The following is a 17,739-nucleotide window of genomic DNA, read 5'->3' on the forward strand; positions in this document are numbered from 1 at the left end:
CAATTGTTCTGCATTTACTCAGGAATTGTCCGGTCACACCTACCACCACCCACAGGCATTTATAGACGCGATAGATGTAGATTTTATTTAAAAAAAAAGATATCTATACTTTTTTATTAGTGGGAAATTAAGCTTGTGCAAACTCTTGATGCCTCGCACCCACAGCACCCACAGCTCCTTTAAAAAAAAATTAAATATAGACTCTGCGCATAGTCAGTGGCGCTGGCGGGCGGTCATGTGTTTACAATGCGGGTCTCCGTATGTAGCTCATCTATATAAATCGAAATGGGCAGGGATCAGGATTGAACTAGCAATTCCTGGGATGTGAAGCGCGACTTTCATAGACGTCCCCCAATTGCGATGCACTAGAACACCCGTACTTGCATCCCTATTATATATTTCAAATTGGCTGACCTATGTCATCGGAACATTCCAAACATTTGAACTGTCAATATCAAAAGAGCGTTTGGGGTCGTACAATCGACACCTTTAACCGATTGGTATACATAGCTGCGCATCGGCACTCAGTTAAGTAACCATCAAGCCTTCCTATACATGAAATTATAATATTTCTGTCTCCTCTGCTTCTTTGTCGGTACGTCAGCGTCGGCTTCTGTGGCACGACGTTTTAGTATGATGAAACTACAGTGATGCCTGCAGGAACGCGGACTTAATATACACACAAGTTTGTACATTTAAGAAGGAAAATTATCCTAGCACGTGAGAGGCGAGACGGAATGTCCAACGTGCCTGAATGTCCAAAAAGACGAAAGATTCAACCGAGACGGAATATACAACTAGCCTGAATGTCCATCGAGACGAAAGATCCAACCAAGACGGAATGTCCAACGAGCCTGAATGTCCATCGAGACGAAAGATCCAACCGAGACGGAATGGCCAACGAGCCTGAATGTCCAACGTGCCTGAATATCCATTATTGGATCTTCCGTCTCGTTGGACATTGAGGCTCGTTGGACATTCCGTCTCGGTTGGATATTTCGTCTCGGTGGACATTCAGGCTCGTTGTACATTCCGTATCGGTTGGATCTTTCGTCTCGTTGGACATTGAGGTACGTTGGACATTCCGTCTCGCCTGTCACGTGCTAGAATTATTTTCCCTTTTAAATGTACAGACTTGTGTGTATATTTAGTCCGCATTCCTGCAGACATTGCCGTATTTACATCATACTAAAATGTCGTGCCACAAAAGGCGACGTTGACGGACCGACAAAGAAACAGAGCAGACACAAATATTATAATTTCATCTATAGGAAGGCTTGATGATTAGTTAGCTGAGTGACGATGCGCAGCTATGTATCGATCGGTTAAAGGTGTCGATTGTACGACGCCAAACGCTGCTTTGCCAATTTGAAATATATAATAGGGATGCAATGTACGGGTGTTCTAGTGGATCGCAATTGGGGGACGTCTATGAAAGCCGCGCTTCAGATCCCAGGAATTTCTAGTTCAGTCGTCATTCCTGCCTATTTCGATTTATATAGATGAGCCTCATACGGAGATCTGCATTGCAAACGCATGACCGCCCGCCAGCGCCACAGACTATGCGCAGAGTCCATATTTAATATTTGAAAAGGAGCTTTGGGAGCTATGAGTGCGAGGCATCAAGTGTTTGCACAAGCGTAATTTTCCACTAATAAAAAAATATAAATATCTTTTTCTAAAAATAAAATCTACATCTAACGCGCCTATAAATTCAGGGGGGTGGTGGCTGGTGTGACGCGTCAATTCCTGAGGAAATGTAGAACGATTGTGTGAATTTGACAAATTTTTAATTTTTGTTCGTTTACCTTTGGAACAGACAACTACTCACTGTACACTGCAGTCGTTAGTAGTTTACATACGCATCCATTTCCTACCAATAGGTTTCTATGTCAGTGAGTAGAGCGATAATACTAGTATCACACAGTACGCAACTTTTTTTTTTTTTTTGCATGTGACATGCATAGTGGTTTTCAGAAGCCCATGTAATTTAACTGACTTCTGGAAGCACTCCAGAGCTCGCCGTTCTATCGAGGTAGTTCATAACGTTTTGGTAGGTTGGAGCTTGACTGCTGATAAAGGACGCGAACGTATCTATCTCGGCGCGCATCAGAAGGTTCACACCCGAATGGACTAATAGCCTGCATTATTTATGAATATAACAATAGATCGTTCCACGTGGCTTTGTATTCTTGTAGGGTAAGCGTATTGCACAACGAATCCGGTCACTTCGTCAAAATTCCTTTGGTCTCTGGACAACTGGAAGAAGGACAATTCGTCCCGATTCGCAGAATGAAAAATGGGGCGAAAGTGCCTGTTTGTCGAACTGTCGAAAAGAGGTCATTAGGCTTGGGTGTGTAGATTGCCGGTGACAGTGGGGGTCAACAGTGAGACGTTCTTTCCAAAAGAAGAGAGGATGACAAATGCAGCTCTCAGAATTGGCAAGGGTCCGATAGTGAATCGTACCCGGGTTATTCAAAATTATAAAAGTCGGGTTCTTCGTGAATATGTTCACTCGCAACTCTAGCATTATAGAATTTGGGAAGACCGAGCAAGGGGCTGACTTCCTAATCGCGTGGTCATATGTGCACTTGTAATGTGCGCATATGAATAAATCACGGTCGCACTGTCGCGGCGGCTCTGTTACAGAGTTAGAACCAGTTGAAATCCGATCGCAGCCTTGGTATGCTACCTGGACGCGTATCGGTGCGATCGCTGCATGCCACGTGACCATAAAAGGCAGAAACAACGGAAGCCAACCCTAAAAAAGTATTGTATTAATTATTAATATTACCTACTTGTTGCTTAATACATGGTTCACTGCGACAGCAATCGCTTTGGTGGCCTAAGCATGCGAAACTAACCGTCGCGATAAGCGTCCATGTGCCGAATCCTCCGCACAATCACCTGACAAAAGCTCACCAATTGGGGAGATTAGCTGCACAAAGGCTTACTTGAAGGAACGTTGTATTCTATCACTGATTTTGATATGAGGATCGAATTTTTGTTTCTGGGGACCAAGAAGTCCAATCAGGAATGTCTAAAACTTTCACGCTCGTTTTGTAAAACAGAAGAAAACAAAATCTACAACTTAAAGTAATTAAACATACCACACCGACTTCACCTAATAAAAATTATAATACTAAAAATTTAATCAGGCGTTTTTCTCCCATGCAAGGGACATCATCTCTGCGGGAGTAGGGACACAAATAAGAAAAATACAGCAACTCGTACAATACGGAAAAACGGTGGCTGAGGACGCTCGTGGGTCCCACATTTGTTTCCGCTCCAGAGGTACGACCTTCTAAAATCAAACGCGTGACAGATTGTCAATGGTCAACGAGTCCGGTCTTTTATCTTGTAGCATGTGTGACCTTTCAAACGTCTTTTTCATTTTAGTTATAGAAATCATCTTTATATTTAGACATATAAAACGAACAATAAATGCAATGTTTTGGGGGTTTTATGAAGTCTACAAAATCCACGAGCGTAATTTCAATATCATTTTGGGGACTTCACAGAGGCAACGTCAGTGGGACAAGCTCAGCGGCACACCGAAACAGCGGTGCATAAAAAATCCCGGTACTGAAAAGCCCGGTGCCGAAGTGACCACATACCGAAATGATCGCGTACCGATATCTCCGCACCGAAATGTCCGGTTCCCCATTCCATCGAACGCATTTTTCACCGCCGTAACTATCAGTAATCCTACAATCCAACAAAGAAATGTCTTGTAAATTCTTTGCAAGGTTCATTCTATATCCGTTGGATATTCAGACTCGGACATTCAGGCTCGTTGGACATTCCGTCTCGGTTGGATCTTTCGTCTCGTTGGATATTCAGGCACGTTGGACATTCCGTCTCGATTGGACCTTTCGTCTCGTTGGACATTCAGTCTCGTTGGACATTCAGGCCATAAGCGCAGTTTTCCCCCCTCGTTGTTCGCTCTTATCATTTTCGAAGTTGTGAGCGGTGGGGCGGACCGTGGTGCGGGGGAATGTGTTCGGTGCTAGCGGGTCGTGGCTTCGTTGGTCGCGGACTCTCCTCTCGTCACTCGCTCGTCGATCGAGTCTACTGTTTGTTTGACATTAAGCTCCAATAAACGCCGTATGGATTACCTCTGCATTGTCTGGTACGTACTCTTTATTCCTTGAGTAGGTTCCCTTTATTTATTTTATTAGTAGTAAACGTTACAGGTCGAGCTAGCGCAGGTACCCGGACCGTCCGCGGTAGTGCGTTGGCTACGCAAGCAAACTCACGACGTCTCTATCGGCCTTCGTGGTGGTCATGCACGGTGTCGAAAGCTTTGAATAGTTCACGCGACTATCTTAGTGGGTAGAAAAGCTGACATTTTGGTCCATCAGGGGCGCGTTCCGACGTTCTACAGGCAGAGATTAAGAAGGCAGCGAGCTTGGGCTGTGGCACCCGGAAAAATAAACAAATTATTACCCGAACCAAATCACCGGTGCGGAGCCCGTTAAAATTATGAGTCAATACTTTTCGCGGCGGATTCAAGTGACGGACGTGAACATCAAGTTTCTCTGTTGATTTGTCGAAAGCTAAGACTACAGGACTACAGGCGTCCAATGCGCTAGGACTACAGCGCCTTGGACGCCTCACCAGCGACAGGTGCCATCTTGTTTCGAAAGCCACTGACGTCACGTCAGCGTCGCGTTGTGATTGGTTGCCGCTTTGCGGTTCGTGAAAGCGGTTGGGAGAAATCGGTCCCGAAGGGGTTGGCAAAAACGCGCCCGAACCGCTCGATCCTAGCCGCTTTGAGGTTGAGAACGCGCAGATCCGCTTCGCGAACGCGGATCCGCTTCCAGTGTGAACGCGCCTAAAGAGACGTTCTGTTTATTGTTTCTTTACTCTAGAAACAAAAAGTAGATAATTTTATTTTAAACAGTTATTTTAACTGAAAAGTGTGAATAATATGCATTTACATAACTTTAAAAAATAACTTTTTGCTACGGTTTCAACGGTGTCCATTGACGCGCTTCTCAACTGGGGTTGTTTGGCCTCTGAACCGTGTAACCCTGGACAACTTAGTTGAGCTCATTGACAGTTGGCAGATATCAACGATCGTTGGCTTAATGGCAGTTGAGAGCTCTGGTGTGACTATGGTATAAGTAAGTATACATGACGCTAGGTCATGAGCCATGACCAGCTGGACAAAGCACACAATACGATTTGGCTCATGATGTTTATTATTAAATATAGCACGCATGCTCCCGCAATCTGTCCTTTACAAATGGTCTGTTTTGCCGATGTATACCTTCTTACACTTCAGCGGAATGCAAGCGAGAGTGGACAGAGGTGGGACCAATATCCCCGGATGTGTTATACAGCATAAGAGCAAATTTGTGCTTGCGTAGATGGAGTAGTTTATTGTGTTTCGCTGAAGTGTAAGAAGGTATACATAGGCGCAGCAGCCGTTGTGTAAACGACAGATTGTGGGAGCATGCGTGCTCGGTGATGTCATCACCGTCAGGAAACTTCCCGGTGCACTGCGATAGGTGCGGGTGCATTCCTGTTCTAATCAATACTAAGGTTCTGGCGAAGCATCTTATAAAGATTACTAGAGAGATTGCGGAAGCGTTTTTTTTATTTTTAGGTACAAAATTATGTGTGTCAGCTCGCCCTCCATTTGTTTATTTGACTGTGAAGTTGTGGTCATCAGCAGTTTTTGACACAATGGTCAGTTGATATGATGTGACGAAGGTGATGTAATTTGATTGGATCTATGTGTGCACAACGGTGGGTATAAGCTCTCCGCGTCGTGTGTATAGCCACTTCCGATGGGAGCACACGACGTCGTGCTTATAGACTCGGTCATTTGTGTTAACTGATGATACTAATGTTTCACTACTCTGTAATAAGATCGAAAATTGTTTGTCAACAAAAATGAAGACTTCGTATTTTATACCAAACATATCAATCATTGGCCAATCTTCATCACCATTGTCACTGGCATCTTCGTCGATATACCAATACTTGATTTCATTAGAAGAATGCCGTTCCAACTTGTCCATTCCGTTCAAAGCAAGTTTTGGTGCATGTCAGGATAAATAATTTTCAACGTGGCAGTAATGTTTCGGCCTTTCTGGGAGGATGGTTGTTTTCCGGGTCTCCGTCTCCCTCAGGTTTCGATCAGGACCGGGTGACAGTAGAACAATGTGCTGTGCTATGGTGGTCTGCCATTCTCGGCAGTTAGGAACCGGAGCAGACATGATGGAAGTTTTGATGAATACATTTACACTGACGAGCGAATATAAATACAGTGGCTGTCTTGCTGCTGCTGCAACTCGCAGCTGCCTAACGCCAACAGTTGCGCTTTGGCGCCAAATCCGTTGCTGCGCACAGCAAGTTCTCTGTCCCGCAAGACAAACTTACGCGGCACTCGGACCGCGGGAGACAAACATAGTTCTCCGCAGACCTGTTTCATTTCATGTCCTGGCTCGCCAGGACCTCGAAATCAGTACACTGACACTGGGCCTCTCCAATCGGGGATATCAAACAGTCCTATTGGCCCCAGCGCCAGCACCGTCTCGATGTATATGAGGGGAGTCGCAAAGGCCTCCCTTCCACCCTTTCCGCCTCCGCTCCACGAAGACTCCTCCAACCTGGTTCTGGGAAGGACTACTCAACTCGCTTCCCACGCTTCTCAAGGGGTGATCCGTCGGGGCACTCTCCACAGATAGCTCAAGTTGGGTAGTCTTGACGAGCTGTCGCAGCTAAACGAGGAGGCAATTTGTGGCATCCTTGCAATGGCTAAAGTTGCAAAAGGGGGGCGTAGATAGTTAGTGATGCACGTGGATGTCGTGGAGCTCATTGGCCTTCACACTTATTAGATAAGAGAAGCCTTCGAATGGTCCAACAAAATTGGTGTGAGTGGTCTCCCCAGTTCGAGCAGCTGGTGACCAGTTAGGTGCTGGTGCTGTTATAACCGAATGGTTTGAGTAGCTGTAGATGCAGCTCTAGCCTGAATGTTGTATACCGGTTTCGAAGTTTCAGGTAGCAGCTATGTTGTGGAGAATGGCAACATACTCAGTGATGCTCTCTGGTGGTACTTGATGTCGCTGGTGAAAACAAACATTACTAAACAGTTCTGGTGGCGTCTGGTTGAAATTTTCATTGAGGTGCCTCACACTTTTCCAAACACAAATTTTGAAGGCCAGCAAGGCCCGTACGGCATCAAAGGTTGACTCACTGCACAGTGTGAGCAGCATTGCTAGATTTTTCTTGGGGTACTGGTGATGTAGAACTTAAGAAGCTGCAACGATGAGCTAGAGTTTTGCTCGGGGTAAAATTCCTAAGTTCTTCTGTGATGGCTGTAGTCATCCATCTTCAAGGTTCGTCACACTTACTCAACCAGTAATTGCCTCCCTTACTTTTCATACTCTCATTCATTTACACTGTGAAATGCTTACGATTGACAGGAAGGTAAGCCAGTGCACGTGGCATCAATAGAATTCAGAATACTATCTTGCGGTACATGGCTCGTGCTCAATGCTCGCATCTAGCATCATCTTGATTGGTTCAAAAAACATATTAGCACTGTTGTGGTTAAAGCTTACTTGGGAGGCTTAACACGTTGCTAACTGCTTCTCTTCTCTGCAGGCACCACTGAACGCTACTCACTGTGGGAACCAACTTCCACTAGCAGGATATGCGGCATCCACTTCAACGAAGCTGGGCGAAAAAAGTATGAGGAAAAAGCACCCCGCTTTTTCCCAACCAGGACACTTCCGAAGTGTATGTATTTCGTCTATTTCCTTTTCACAAGAGTTCTTTGTCTCTGTTTACCTAATCGCTCACAGACAACCATAAAAGATTGCACAGCAGTGTCGGCCAGGATGCGTGTCTTGTTCTCTGCAAAAGCAGCCACTTTGGTTTACTTAGAAGAGAGTGAGATCTAAATATCTTGCATGCTAGTCACATCCGTGTACACTCTGAGAGCCAATGCCAGGCCAGCATGGAATATGTGAACTGAATGAGAGGTCATATAGCGTTACGTCTGCTAGGATATTCTGAGCCAGACTAACCGCCTTGCGAACAGACTGCTGGGTTAAGTTGGCAGACACTTGGCCAGGTGCAGGAGCCATGCCTAATGCATGTGTGCACTGTCATCACTGCAGTAATTGTAAATGTGATAGCATTATGGGCTGCCAAGTGCATGCCATGCAAGAAAACACTGCGTGAAGACTTAATCAACTGGAACATTCTGGAAGAGCTAACTAAAAATTGAAATAGTGACTGCTACCAAGCTATTTGAATTTGCTATGCTTGTCCGGGTTATTTGACTTGTCATGTGCTGTATAGATTGTATAACATTTTTTAACTAGCCACATTTAACACCTGCCTCATCTTTACATGCAGATGTTCCTGGGTGTCCAAAGGCGTCTTCTACAGGGAAACACTGCACGTCACAGCCATTGCTGCCACGGCTGCAGGCACACTGTCTGTCGGATCTTGACCTGGGACAGACAGTAACCTTGCCTGCTGCCCAGAGGCCAGTATAGCCTGACTGCCCCTTGGCCTCTGATGGTGCCCCTGGAGCTGATGATGCAGTGGCTAATGGTAAGCTTCTAATCCGACTGAAGTAATACCTAAACAACAATCACCAGCGATTTCAGAGCTCCAGTGTTGGTGGTTTGTTGCATTTTGTTCCCCTCTGAGCTGTGCAATGCTCCTGGTAGCTACATGGAACACGTAAACATAGTGGTGTGCAGTTTACAAATGGCAGGCAGGTGGCAGGTGCATTAAAAGGGCCATGAAACAATTCTGTTGCTTTCACTAAATGCTCCTCAAAGTAAATAATGGACATCTATAGCCTGTGAAGTCTGTGTTAGTTTTTGTTTCATGCACAAAACAATCGCAGAAAAATGTGAGCAGCATTTACCCCTATAATTCATAGCCAGAACAAGCGGCTGCATGGTAGGGTGGCAACTGTATACCAGCAAGCAACGTTTAGCGTTGCTTCTTTAGAGTTATCCCGTCCGAGGTGCCCGCGATCTGACGGAGGCTTATTGCGGACGAGGCGCTGTGTAACCGAGCTTTCCGTTGCACACCAAAAGATCCCCAGGTGGTCGAAATTAATCCTCAGTCCTCCGCTGGGGCCTGCCAGATGCCCGTCGTTGCTTTGGCACGTAAAACACCCAAATTTGACTTTGAATTTTGCTTCTCTAAAGTTGGCATTGCCCCGGCAATTCCAAAGCGGGACAAGCAAAAGAGCGCAAGGCAACAGTGTGTTGTCAAGGGCTAGTGCAGTGTTCATTCCCGTTCCGCAAGAGCACTACGCTCACGATCGAACTTGCGCAGATCGTTCTTTTGCTAACAAAGCCTTTTTCTGGAGTTTTTTTTTTTTCTTTTTTTTTTTTTGCCAATGTATGTAGCGAGGCAATCAGCACAGGTATTTGATAGACGACACCCTGTGCTTTTAGTAGGCATACAATCTTTAGGTCGTGGCGTGAGTGGCCTGAGGTACCCAAGCTTTGACAATGCTTGCCGAACCACGCACACACGTGGTTGGGCAAGACTGCGTGCCTTCTCGTGGCCTAAGGTGTCGATCAGCTTGACATTGATTACCAGCGATAAGTACATTGCTCGTTGTCAATGTGCCATGCTCTATATCCAGTCGGCTCGCTGACCAGGTGGTGCTGTTCCGTGAACCGCCTAACTTTCCCCATATCTTTCATATTTGGGGTTCAGCAAAACTGGTAGGGCAGCGGGGCCTAGACCGGAAAAGCGAAACCTCACCTGCCTAAATCGGGACGTCTGGTCACATTACATAAGCTGCACTCATCTATCGTCAACCTGAGGTCCTCCCCATCTCTCTGTCAACATTGTCGTTCCCATGACTATGAAATGGCCCACTTCTGTTTTTTTAAAAAACACTGTCAAAAAAGTTTCTGGCTCGATGGCACAGCATGCGAGTATATTTCTGTCATACTAAGTGGGTAACATTCAAACCCAGTGATGTTTCATCATTTCTTTATTATAAAATCATACACAGGAACGTTTATAGTAGTTTATGATTTTACTCTTTGGATCAAACGTGACGTATATAATACAATTACTGTACTGAAGTTACTGTAGTTTCACTACTTTCCTGAGTCATTTATTACCTTTAAATTACTTTTTTTTATTTTCGGTCATTACTAGTTCACTGTAAATACTTTTCCCAGGTAACTTCTACTCAAATTCAAATTACTTTCAAAATCTAGTGGTTCAGAGCAGACGACAAAGGCAGCCGTTGCTCCCTCCCCAAGCGATTGCGACATCAGCAAGCGAGAGCAGCCTGTAGCAGACGACAGAAAGAAAGAAACCAACCTTCTTTATTTTCCTGCTTCAAAAGGGAATATTAGGATTTTACGTCTCAAAGCAAGTGAGGCTATGAGCATTGATGCCCCGAAGAGTGTTTGGGGAAGAGACCACTCAGGGTTCGAAACCTTCACTATGCACTCGGGAGGCTGAAACGGAACCTCTACTCCACACAGGTTACCTACTTTCGTGCTTTAAACCCGTAAATTACCTTTACTATTACTATATTATCGTAGTTTGTAGCGATGTGCAAGACACTCCGAAGTACCCGGGCCAGCACAGCCAGTTCGTTAAATACAAGGGGCCTATCCGAGCAAGTGCCTCAGTTGGATGTCTGTTTTGAAGGAAAAAGGGGAAGTTCTTGGACGAAAAACTCGAGAGCCAATTGCTTCTTTGGGCTAATAAAGAGTTTCGGTGAAAGCATGAGCCATGAAGTGACTGTCTTTCTATCAGACTAAGGGTATTTCGTTCCTGGGTTAGAAGGTCAATTTGTCTTTTCCTGCCATATATATAACGAGACAAATATACAGAAAGTAACTTCCAAAGTAATACCTTACTTTTTAAAATAGTTAGTTTATTCAATTACTGTTGGAGCTGTGTAATTGCTACTCTACTCAAATTACTCAAAGCCAATACTCAGTAACTAAACTTAACTGCTTTCTTTTTTAGTATCTTGTGCATTTCTGGGTGAAACCATGATGTCATCTACCTTCTCATTTTGCAGATCACCAGTACAGCATCATGACTTCAGTGGACCAGGCCCTGCGTGAGCGCATGAGACAAGTCGAGAAGCTCTCCTCGGAGAATGAGAGCCTGCGCAAGGACAACGACTGTCTACGAAAAAAAGAATGAAGCCCTGCTCAAAGAAGTGGCTCGCCTGAAAAACATATATGATGAAGCGGAGCAAGTCATTGATGCCACGGTGCCTCCCCAGGTCTTCACTCTCACCGATGTGCAGCAGGACAGCGAGAAACTCGCTTTCTACACAGGATTTGAGTCCCTTAAGAAATTCCGAGCCTTTGTCAAGTTCGTGCAAAGGGGCTATGACTCCTACAAGCAGCGTCCAGCTCCCCAGGGAAGGCCACTGAATCTGTCCATGGAGGACCAGCTCCTGCTCGTGTTGTCACGCCTCCGGGTGGGGCTTCTGGAACAAGACCTCGCATACCGGTTCGGTGTGCACGTCACCACAGTTAGTCGGGTATGGACCTTCTGGGTTGGGTTCCTGGCAGACCACCTTGCACAAGTGAGCTACTGGCCCTCCCGACAAGTTGTTAACAAGTACATGCCGGAGTGCTTTAGCAAGGTGTATCCATCGACTCGGGTAATCTTGGATTGCACGGAAGTATTCAACGAGACGCCCAACGACTTCAGGGTGCAGAGCGACACTTATTCTAACTATAAATGCCATAACACTGCCAAGGGCTTGCTGGGCATCACCCCTAATGGGTTTGTGTCCTTCGTGAGCGACCTCGCACCTGGCCGGGTGTCGGACAAAGCCCTGACAACGAATTCCGGACTGTGTGCCCTCCTCGAGCCCGGTGACTCCGTCATGGCAGACAGGGGGTTTGTGATCTCCGAAGAAGTAGAAGCTGTTGGGGCCACTCTGAACATCCCACCCTTCCTTGGAGGAAAACCGCAGCTCTCTCTGGAGGATGAAGCTAGGACGAGGGCCATCGCCAAGGTCCGCATTCATGTGGAGCGGGTCATAGGACAAATGAAGTCATTTCGCATCCTGAGAGGAACTTTCCCCAACAGCATGAGCCGGAGCTTGGACTCAGTCTGGAAGATCTGTGCGTTGCTCTGCAACTTTACACGGGAGCCTCTTTTGAGCCGTAGTTAGTGTCGGGAAGCTGCTTCTAGAGACGACCGCCGACTACAGCGCCACGATGTTCGCAACAGGAAAACGCACGAACCATGCCGGGGCACTCGCTGCGACGCAAGCCAGTGCATGGTGACGTCGTCCTGTGTCGATCATCGTATGTATAATCTGCAACGCAAACCGTTAACGTATACCTACCCAACGGCTACGACATGGTGGCAGCAATGGGATCTGTCTACAACACGAAGTCAGTGAGCAACCGCTCTGGGTAGGCCGTACGTACTGTGCCAAACGTCCAAGCGCAAGTGCGAGGAACATTAGGCCTTACCGCCAGGCTGGCCAAGGCATGACAACAAACCACGCTGACCTGCTTGAAGTTGACAAGCTCCAAGCAAACTATGCAGGCAACACATCTCAACCTGTTTGTGGTAGAGCTCTGCGAGAAACTTAACTTCCGACTACTGGAAGACTGGAAATGCTGGTTCACAAGGTGGGAACGCAATCGAGTGATTTCAGGCTTAATAAATCAAGACAAGACGCAAGTGAACACTCATGCCGGAAGCCTGAGGACATCCTGGCCTCGCTGAAACTAACAGACGCCGAGGAGCATAACCACGATGCTGTGACACGAGCGTTTGGAAAGCACATCATGCCAAGAATGAACGTGATCTATGTGCGGGTGAAGTTCATCAGCCGAAAACAAGAGGAACATGAAACTCAACACCTTTGTTACGGATCTCTATAAGATGGCCTAAACATGCGATTACGGGGAACTGAAAGAATTGATAAGGGATCGACTCATCGTTGGACTCGTCGATTTCGAGCTGAGCGAAAGACTTCAGCCGAACTCGGAACTGACATTAGAAACTGCCATCTCGACGGCGCATAATTCCAAGGTAGTCAAGCAGCAACAAAAAAGCTCCAGGAAAGCAAACAAGCGACCGAGGCGGTCAATGAAGTCGGGAAGAATCGCCGCAAGAAAACCACCCATTCGAGCATCTCACCAGCACAAGAACAAGACCGAAGCAGGACACTGCAGGCTGTGCGGCAGCGTACACGACCACACGAAAGCGCATTGCCCTGAGACGTGCAACCACTGTAGGAAAAAGGGCCACTTCGCATCAGTGTGCCTCTCACAAAAGGGCAAGCACAAAACACAGACACACTTCTTAGAGCGCAACAAAGGTGTTGAGGAAGTTTACCTCGGTGAGGTCAAAACCCGGTCTATCACGGAACCATGGAGACTCACCATCACTGTCAACAGCTCGCCTCCAACGTTCAAAGTTGGCACCGGAGCAGACGTAACTGCAATTGCACGCAACAACTACAACAAGGAGACCATGTGACCCCTAAAGACCTCAGCACAGACGCTCACTGGTCCAGGTCAAACGCCAATTGCGCCAGTGGGGTACTTCAAAGCCACAATTGATCGGAGTGGTACAAGTACGCAAGACGTCTTCGTCATCAAAGGACTGAGTGAGGCATTGCTAAGCAAACCAGCAGTCAAGTCTCTTGGCATACTACAGCACCCACTTGAGCCTGGGGAGACATGTGCACGATTAGCCAATATCTTCGATCTTGTGGCGTGCAGCCGCTAGCGGTCACAAGAAGTAGACGTTCGTGCAGACCACCGACCCAGTTGGACTCGTAGCTTTCTTCTCTTAAAAAAGGGGGGTGTCGTGAGGCTGCACCTAGAGGCGACCGCCGACTACAGTGCTGCGATGCGCCAAACAGGAAAAGGCACGAACCTTATTGGGACACTTGCTACGACACAAGCCAGTGGTGATGTCGTGCCGTGTCGGTCCTCGGATGTATAATCTCCAATGCCCCGAATAAACCGTTATCATTCACGTACCCAATGGCTACAACAGTTAGAACCCCCGATTGTGTACGTTGATAGGCTAACTGCCTTAGTAACCTTGAGGCAGCTTCCTGGATAAGAGAGTGTTGCGGTCTTGCAGATGTATTTATATTTGAGATGTTGTACAAATCAGACATTGCCAAAGTTTTCCAGGTTTGACTTTATAGATTGCCTTCATGTGTCATAATTAGTAACTACGGAGCAGGTGCATAAGCAGTTGGGGGGGGGGGGGGGGGTCTAAAATTCCAGAATGTGCTTATGACCTGGCTATAAGGTATACCAGTAACTGAGGCTTCGAGAATGCACAAAACTATATCTTCAAACCTTGAACAACTGCTAAGGTGGATGTATGGTTAGCAATATTCATGTTTTGTGCTGTTGTAAGCCAGGATTCATATTTCTGCAATGGCCCCTTTCATAGCAAGTCTGTACTTCATTTAACTTTAAAGCACGAAACACGCGTACAACAAAACCGTCCGATCAGGCAATACGACGGTCGGAGGCGAGGGTTTTCAACGCTCTTCGGTGTTACGAAAACCCTTGCCCCCCAGGGTCATTCCGGCAGTCTGCACGTCGGATCGGACGGTTTCGTCGTACATGTGTTTCGTGCGTAAGTCCTAGCGCAGCGGGCGGTACGAGATGACACGGTCAATCAAGCAGCGTTGAAAGTGCAATGCCACTCTGCACTTTCTGCATCCGAATGGATCTCGCGGCTATGTACTTTGTGACGTTGCGCCTTCGTCGTTGCTTGATTGGCCCCGTCGTCTTGAAGCGTCCGCTGCACTCAAGCTTAAATTGAAACATTTTTTTTTATAGAAGCATACGTTCGAAATTAAGTATCCATTTGTATTGTACCCATCTTCCATGATGACATGTACCGCAATCATGTATGATCAAGACTGTGACGTGATCATGCAAGATTAGTTGTCACGTTAATACTAATCGCGTGATTATACGTGTCACGTAATCAAGAACACCTTAATTCGACGTAAAACTTAAGCATCCGTTTGCAGCAGTTGCACAGTACTGCTGTATCTTGTTTCGCATTTTAACAAGAAAAACGCACAGCAATTTCAACTACAATTTTTACTTGCATGCTGTCATGATCTCTAGCTTTGAAACTAAATCTGACGCAAACATTTTTCACTTTTCAAAAGCCAATTTATTTGGCACTTCACGTCGCCGCTCAGGCTTTTCGGTGCTTAAAGAAGAAATCTGTAAGTCGAGGAACCATTATATCATTCCATAGTTCCTCGTCGAAGAACACCCGAGTAGAAGTGTAGTAAGTTGGGCGAGTTGGTATGATGACATGATGAACAGAACAGCGCACACAAAGACAAGGACAGAGAAAAGGAACATGCAGGACACACAAGCGCTGTGTGTCCGGCATGTTCCTTTTCTCTGTCCTTGTCTTTGTGTGCGCTGTTCTGTTCAACACCCGAGTAACCCAACAGTCTACCTCCCAATCAACGACAAGATCACACCATTCCAGTCCCGTGAGAGCAAGCTGCCCAGTCATTTGATGATAGTGCTTATGATTGCTGTCTATCTTGCCCTCTTTGATAAAGTCTGCAAACCCTCTGCGCTTCACTTCCTCGAAGGTTTGAAGACCTGCTGCGATTGCCCGGGACGCAGTCTTGACTTCGACAAGTCCATACTCTTGGATGTCCTCGTCCCAAACGAGGCCGTCTGGCGATGCCCCCAGCATGGGAAGGCCGGGGTTCACGCAAAGTCCAACACTGAAGACCTGAACCCTCTTCTTGATCTGGTAGCGTTGCAGGGCAGCTGCCTCATTCTTCAGCCCTGCCTTCATATGGTGCGTTGCATCATGTGTGCCAGAGAAGATGTTTCGTAGAAACGTTTCATTCACCGCAGCTTTCCGCTTCACAATGTCCCCAAACTGGGATGCTGTGATCCTTTTGCCTCGTTCAGAGTTCCACAGCTTGCTTCTGCTTTGGCCACGTGTCTCTTCTTCCAGGCTGTGAGCTTGCTCAAGTGTCACAACACAGGGATCATTTGGTGGCATCTGGAGGGTCCAACACTCCTTGATGGGCAGGCTGATTCTTGCCACAGAAGCTGCGTCATCCAGGGAAGGACGCTCCTGAACCTTCCTGGGCAAGGCCGTAAATGCAGCTTCCTTGATCACATCCGCAAACATAGGAAATATTTGTTTATAATGCAATTAAATGCAAAGGTGCAAGCGAGCTGGACAGTACTGATGAAAATAATCCCTGGAGAAGGGGAACAAGAGGGACAAAGGACAAACACAAATCTCCAAACACAGCTAGGTGACTGGTGCGCGACCGAAAAAATCCGCCTGGTCCGGGTATCGAACCCGGGACCTCTCCATTACAGGTGGAGCGCTCTACCAATTGAGCTAACCAGGGGTTAGACATCAGTAGAGCAAACGGGTTTTATCAACCGCCACCAGTCTAACACCAACAAGGGTGAAGCTTGCAATTTAAGGTTATGATTATAATGCAATTAAATGCAAAGGTGCAAGCGAGCTGGACAGTACTGATGAAAATAACCCTGGAGAAGGGGAACAAGAGGGACAAAGGACAAACACAAATCTCCAAACACAGCTAGGTGACTGGTGCGCGACCGAAAAAATCCGCCTGGTCCGGGTATCGAACTCGGGACCTCTCCATTACAGGTGGAGCGCTCTACCAATTGAGCTAACCAGGGGTTAGACATCAGTAGAGCAAACGGGTTTTATCAACCGCCACCATCTAACACCAACAAGGGTGAAGCTTGCAATTTAAGGTTATGATTATAATGCAATTAAATGCAAAGGTGCAAGCGAGCTGGACAGTACTGATGAAAATAATCCCTGGAGAAGGGGAACAAGAGGGACAAAGGACAAACACAAATCTCCAAATACAGCTAGGTGACTGGTGCGCGACCGAAAAAATCCGCCTGGTCCGGGTATCGAACCCGGGACCTCTCCATTACAGGTGGAGCGCTCTACCAATTGAGCTAACCAGGGGTTAGACATCAGTAGAGCAAACGGGTTTTATCAACCGCCACCAGTCTAACACCAACAAGGGTGAAGCTTGCAATTTAAGGTTATGATTATAATGCAATTAAATGCAAAGGTGCAAGCGAGCTGGACAGTACTGATGAAAATAAACCCTGGAGAAGGGGAACAAGAGGGACAAAGGACAAACACAAATCTCCAAACACAGCTAGGTGACTGGTGCGCGACCGAAAAAATCCGCCTGGTCCGGGTATCGAACCCGGGACCTCTCCATTACAGGTGGAGCGCTCTACCAATTGAGCTAACCAGGGGTTAGACATCAGTAGAGCAAACGGGTTTTATCAACCGCCACCAGTCTAACACCAACAAGGGTGAAGCTTGCAATTTAAGGTTATGATTATAATGCAATTAAATGCAAAGGTGCAAGCGAGCTGGACAGTACTGATGAAAATAACCCTGGAGAAGGGGAACAAGAGGGACAAAGGACAAACACAAATCTCCAAACACAGCTAGGTGACTGGTGCGCGACCGAAAAAATCCGCCTGGTCCGGGTATCGAACCCGGGACCTCTCCATTACAGGTGGAGCGCTCTACCAATTGAGCTAACCAGGGGTTAGACATCAGTAGAGCAAACGGGTTTTATCAACCGCCACCAGTCTAACACCAACAAGGGTGAAGCATGCAATTTAAGGTTATGATTATAATGCAATTAAATGCAAAGGTGCAAGCGAGCTGGACAGTACTGATGAAAATAAA

General features: G+C 46.7%; 2 protein-coding genes across 2 annotated transcripts in view; both read left to right on the forward strand.

The window, feature by feature from the left end:
- The window catches only part of LOC120841333, a 56,449-nt gene extending 45,427 nt beyond the window's left edge, over positions 1-11,022 (forward strand). Inside the window, exon 5 of the mRNA XM_040212214.1 lies at positions 10,993-11,022. Coding sequence (XP_040068148.1) covers positions 10,993-11,022 — 30 coding nt within the window. The remainder of the gene's footprint in view (positions 1-10,992) is intronic.
- A 106-nt stretch (positions 11,023-11,128) lies between these two features.
- On the forward strand, positions 11,129-12,163 carry LOC115314635. Its single transcript, XM_029973762.2, has one exon. It carries the CDS (start codon positions 11,129-11,131, stop codon positions 12,161-12,163), a length of 1,035 nt encoding a protein of 344 aa, XP_029829622.2.
- The last annotated feature ends 5,576 nt before the right edge of the window (positions 12,164-17,739 follow it).

The sequence above is a fragment of the Ixodes scapularis genome, unplaced genomic scaffold (genome assembly GCF_016920785.2).
Source record: "Ixodes scapularis isolate PalLabHiFi unplaced genomic scaffold, ASM1692078v2 PGA_scaffold7__128_contigs__length_106722199, whole genome shotgun sequence".
In the NCBI taxonomy this organism is placed as follows: domain Eukaryota; kingdom Metazoa; phylum Arthropoda; class Arachnida; order Ixodida; family Ixodidae; genus Ixodes; species Ixodes scapularis.

Bases quoted from the DNA above. Each gene is read 5' to 3' on its own strand.
- LOC115314635 (XM_029973762.2), top strand. From the start codon at position 11,129: ATGAGAGCCTGCGCAAGGACAACGACTGTCTACGAAAAAAAGAATGAA.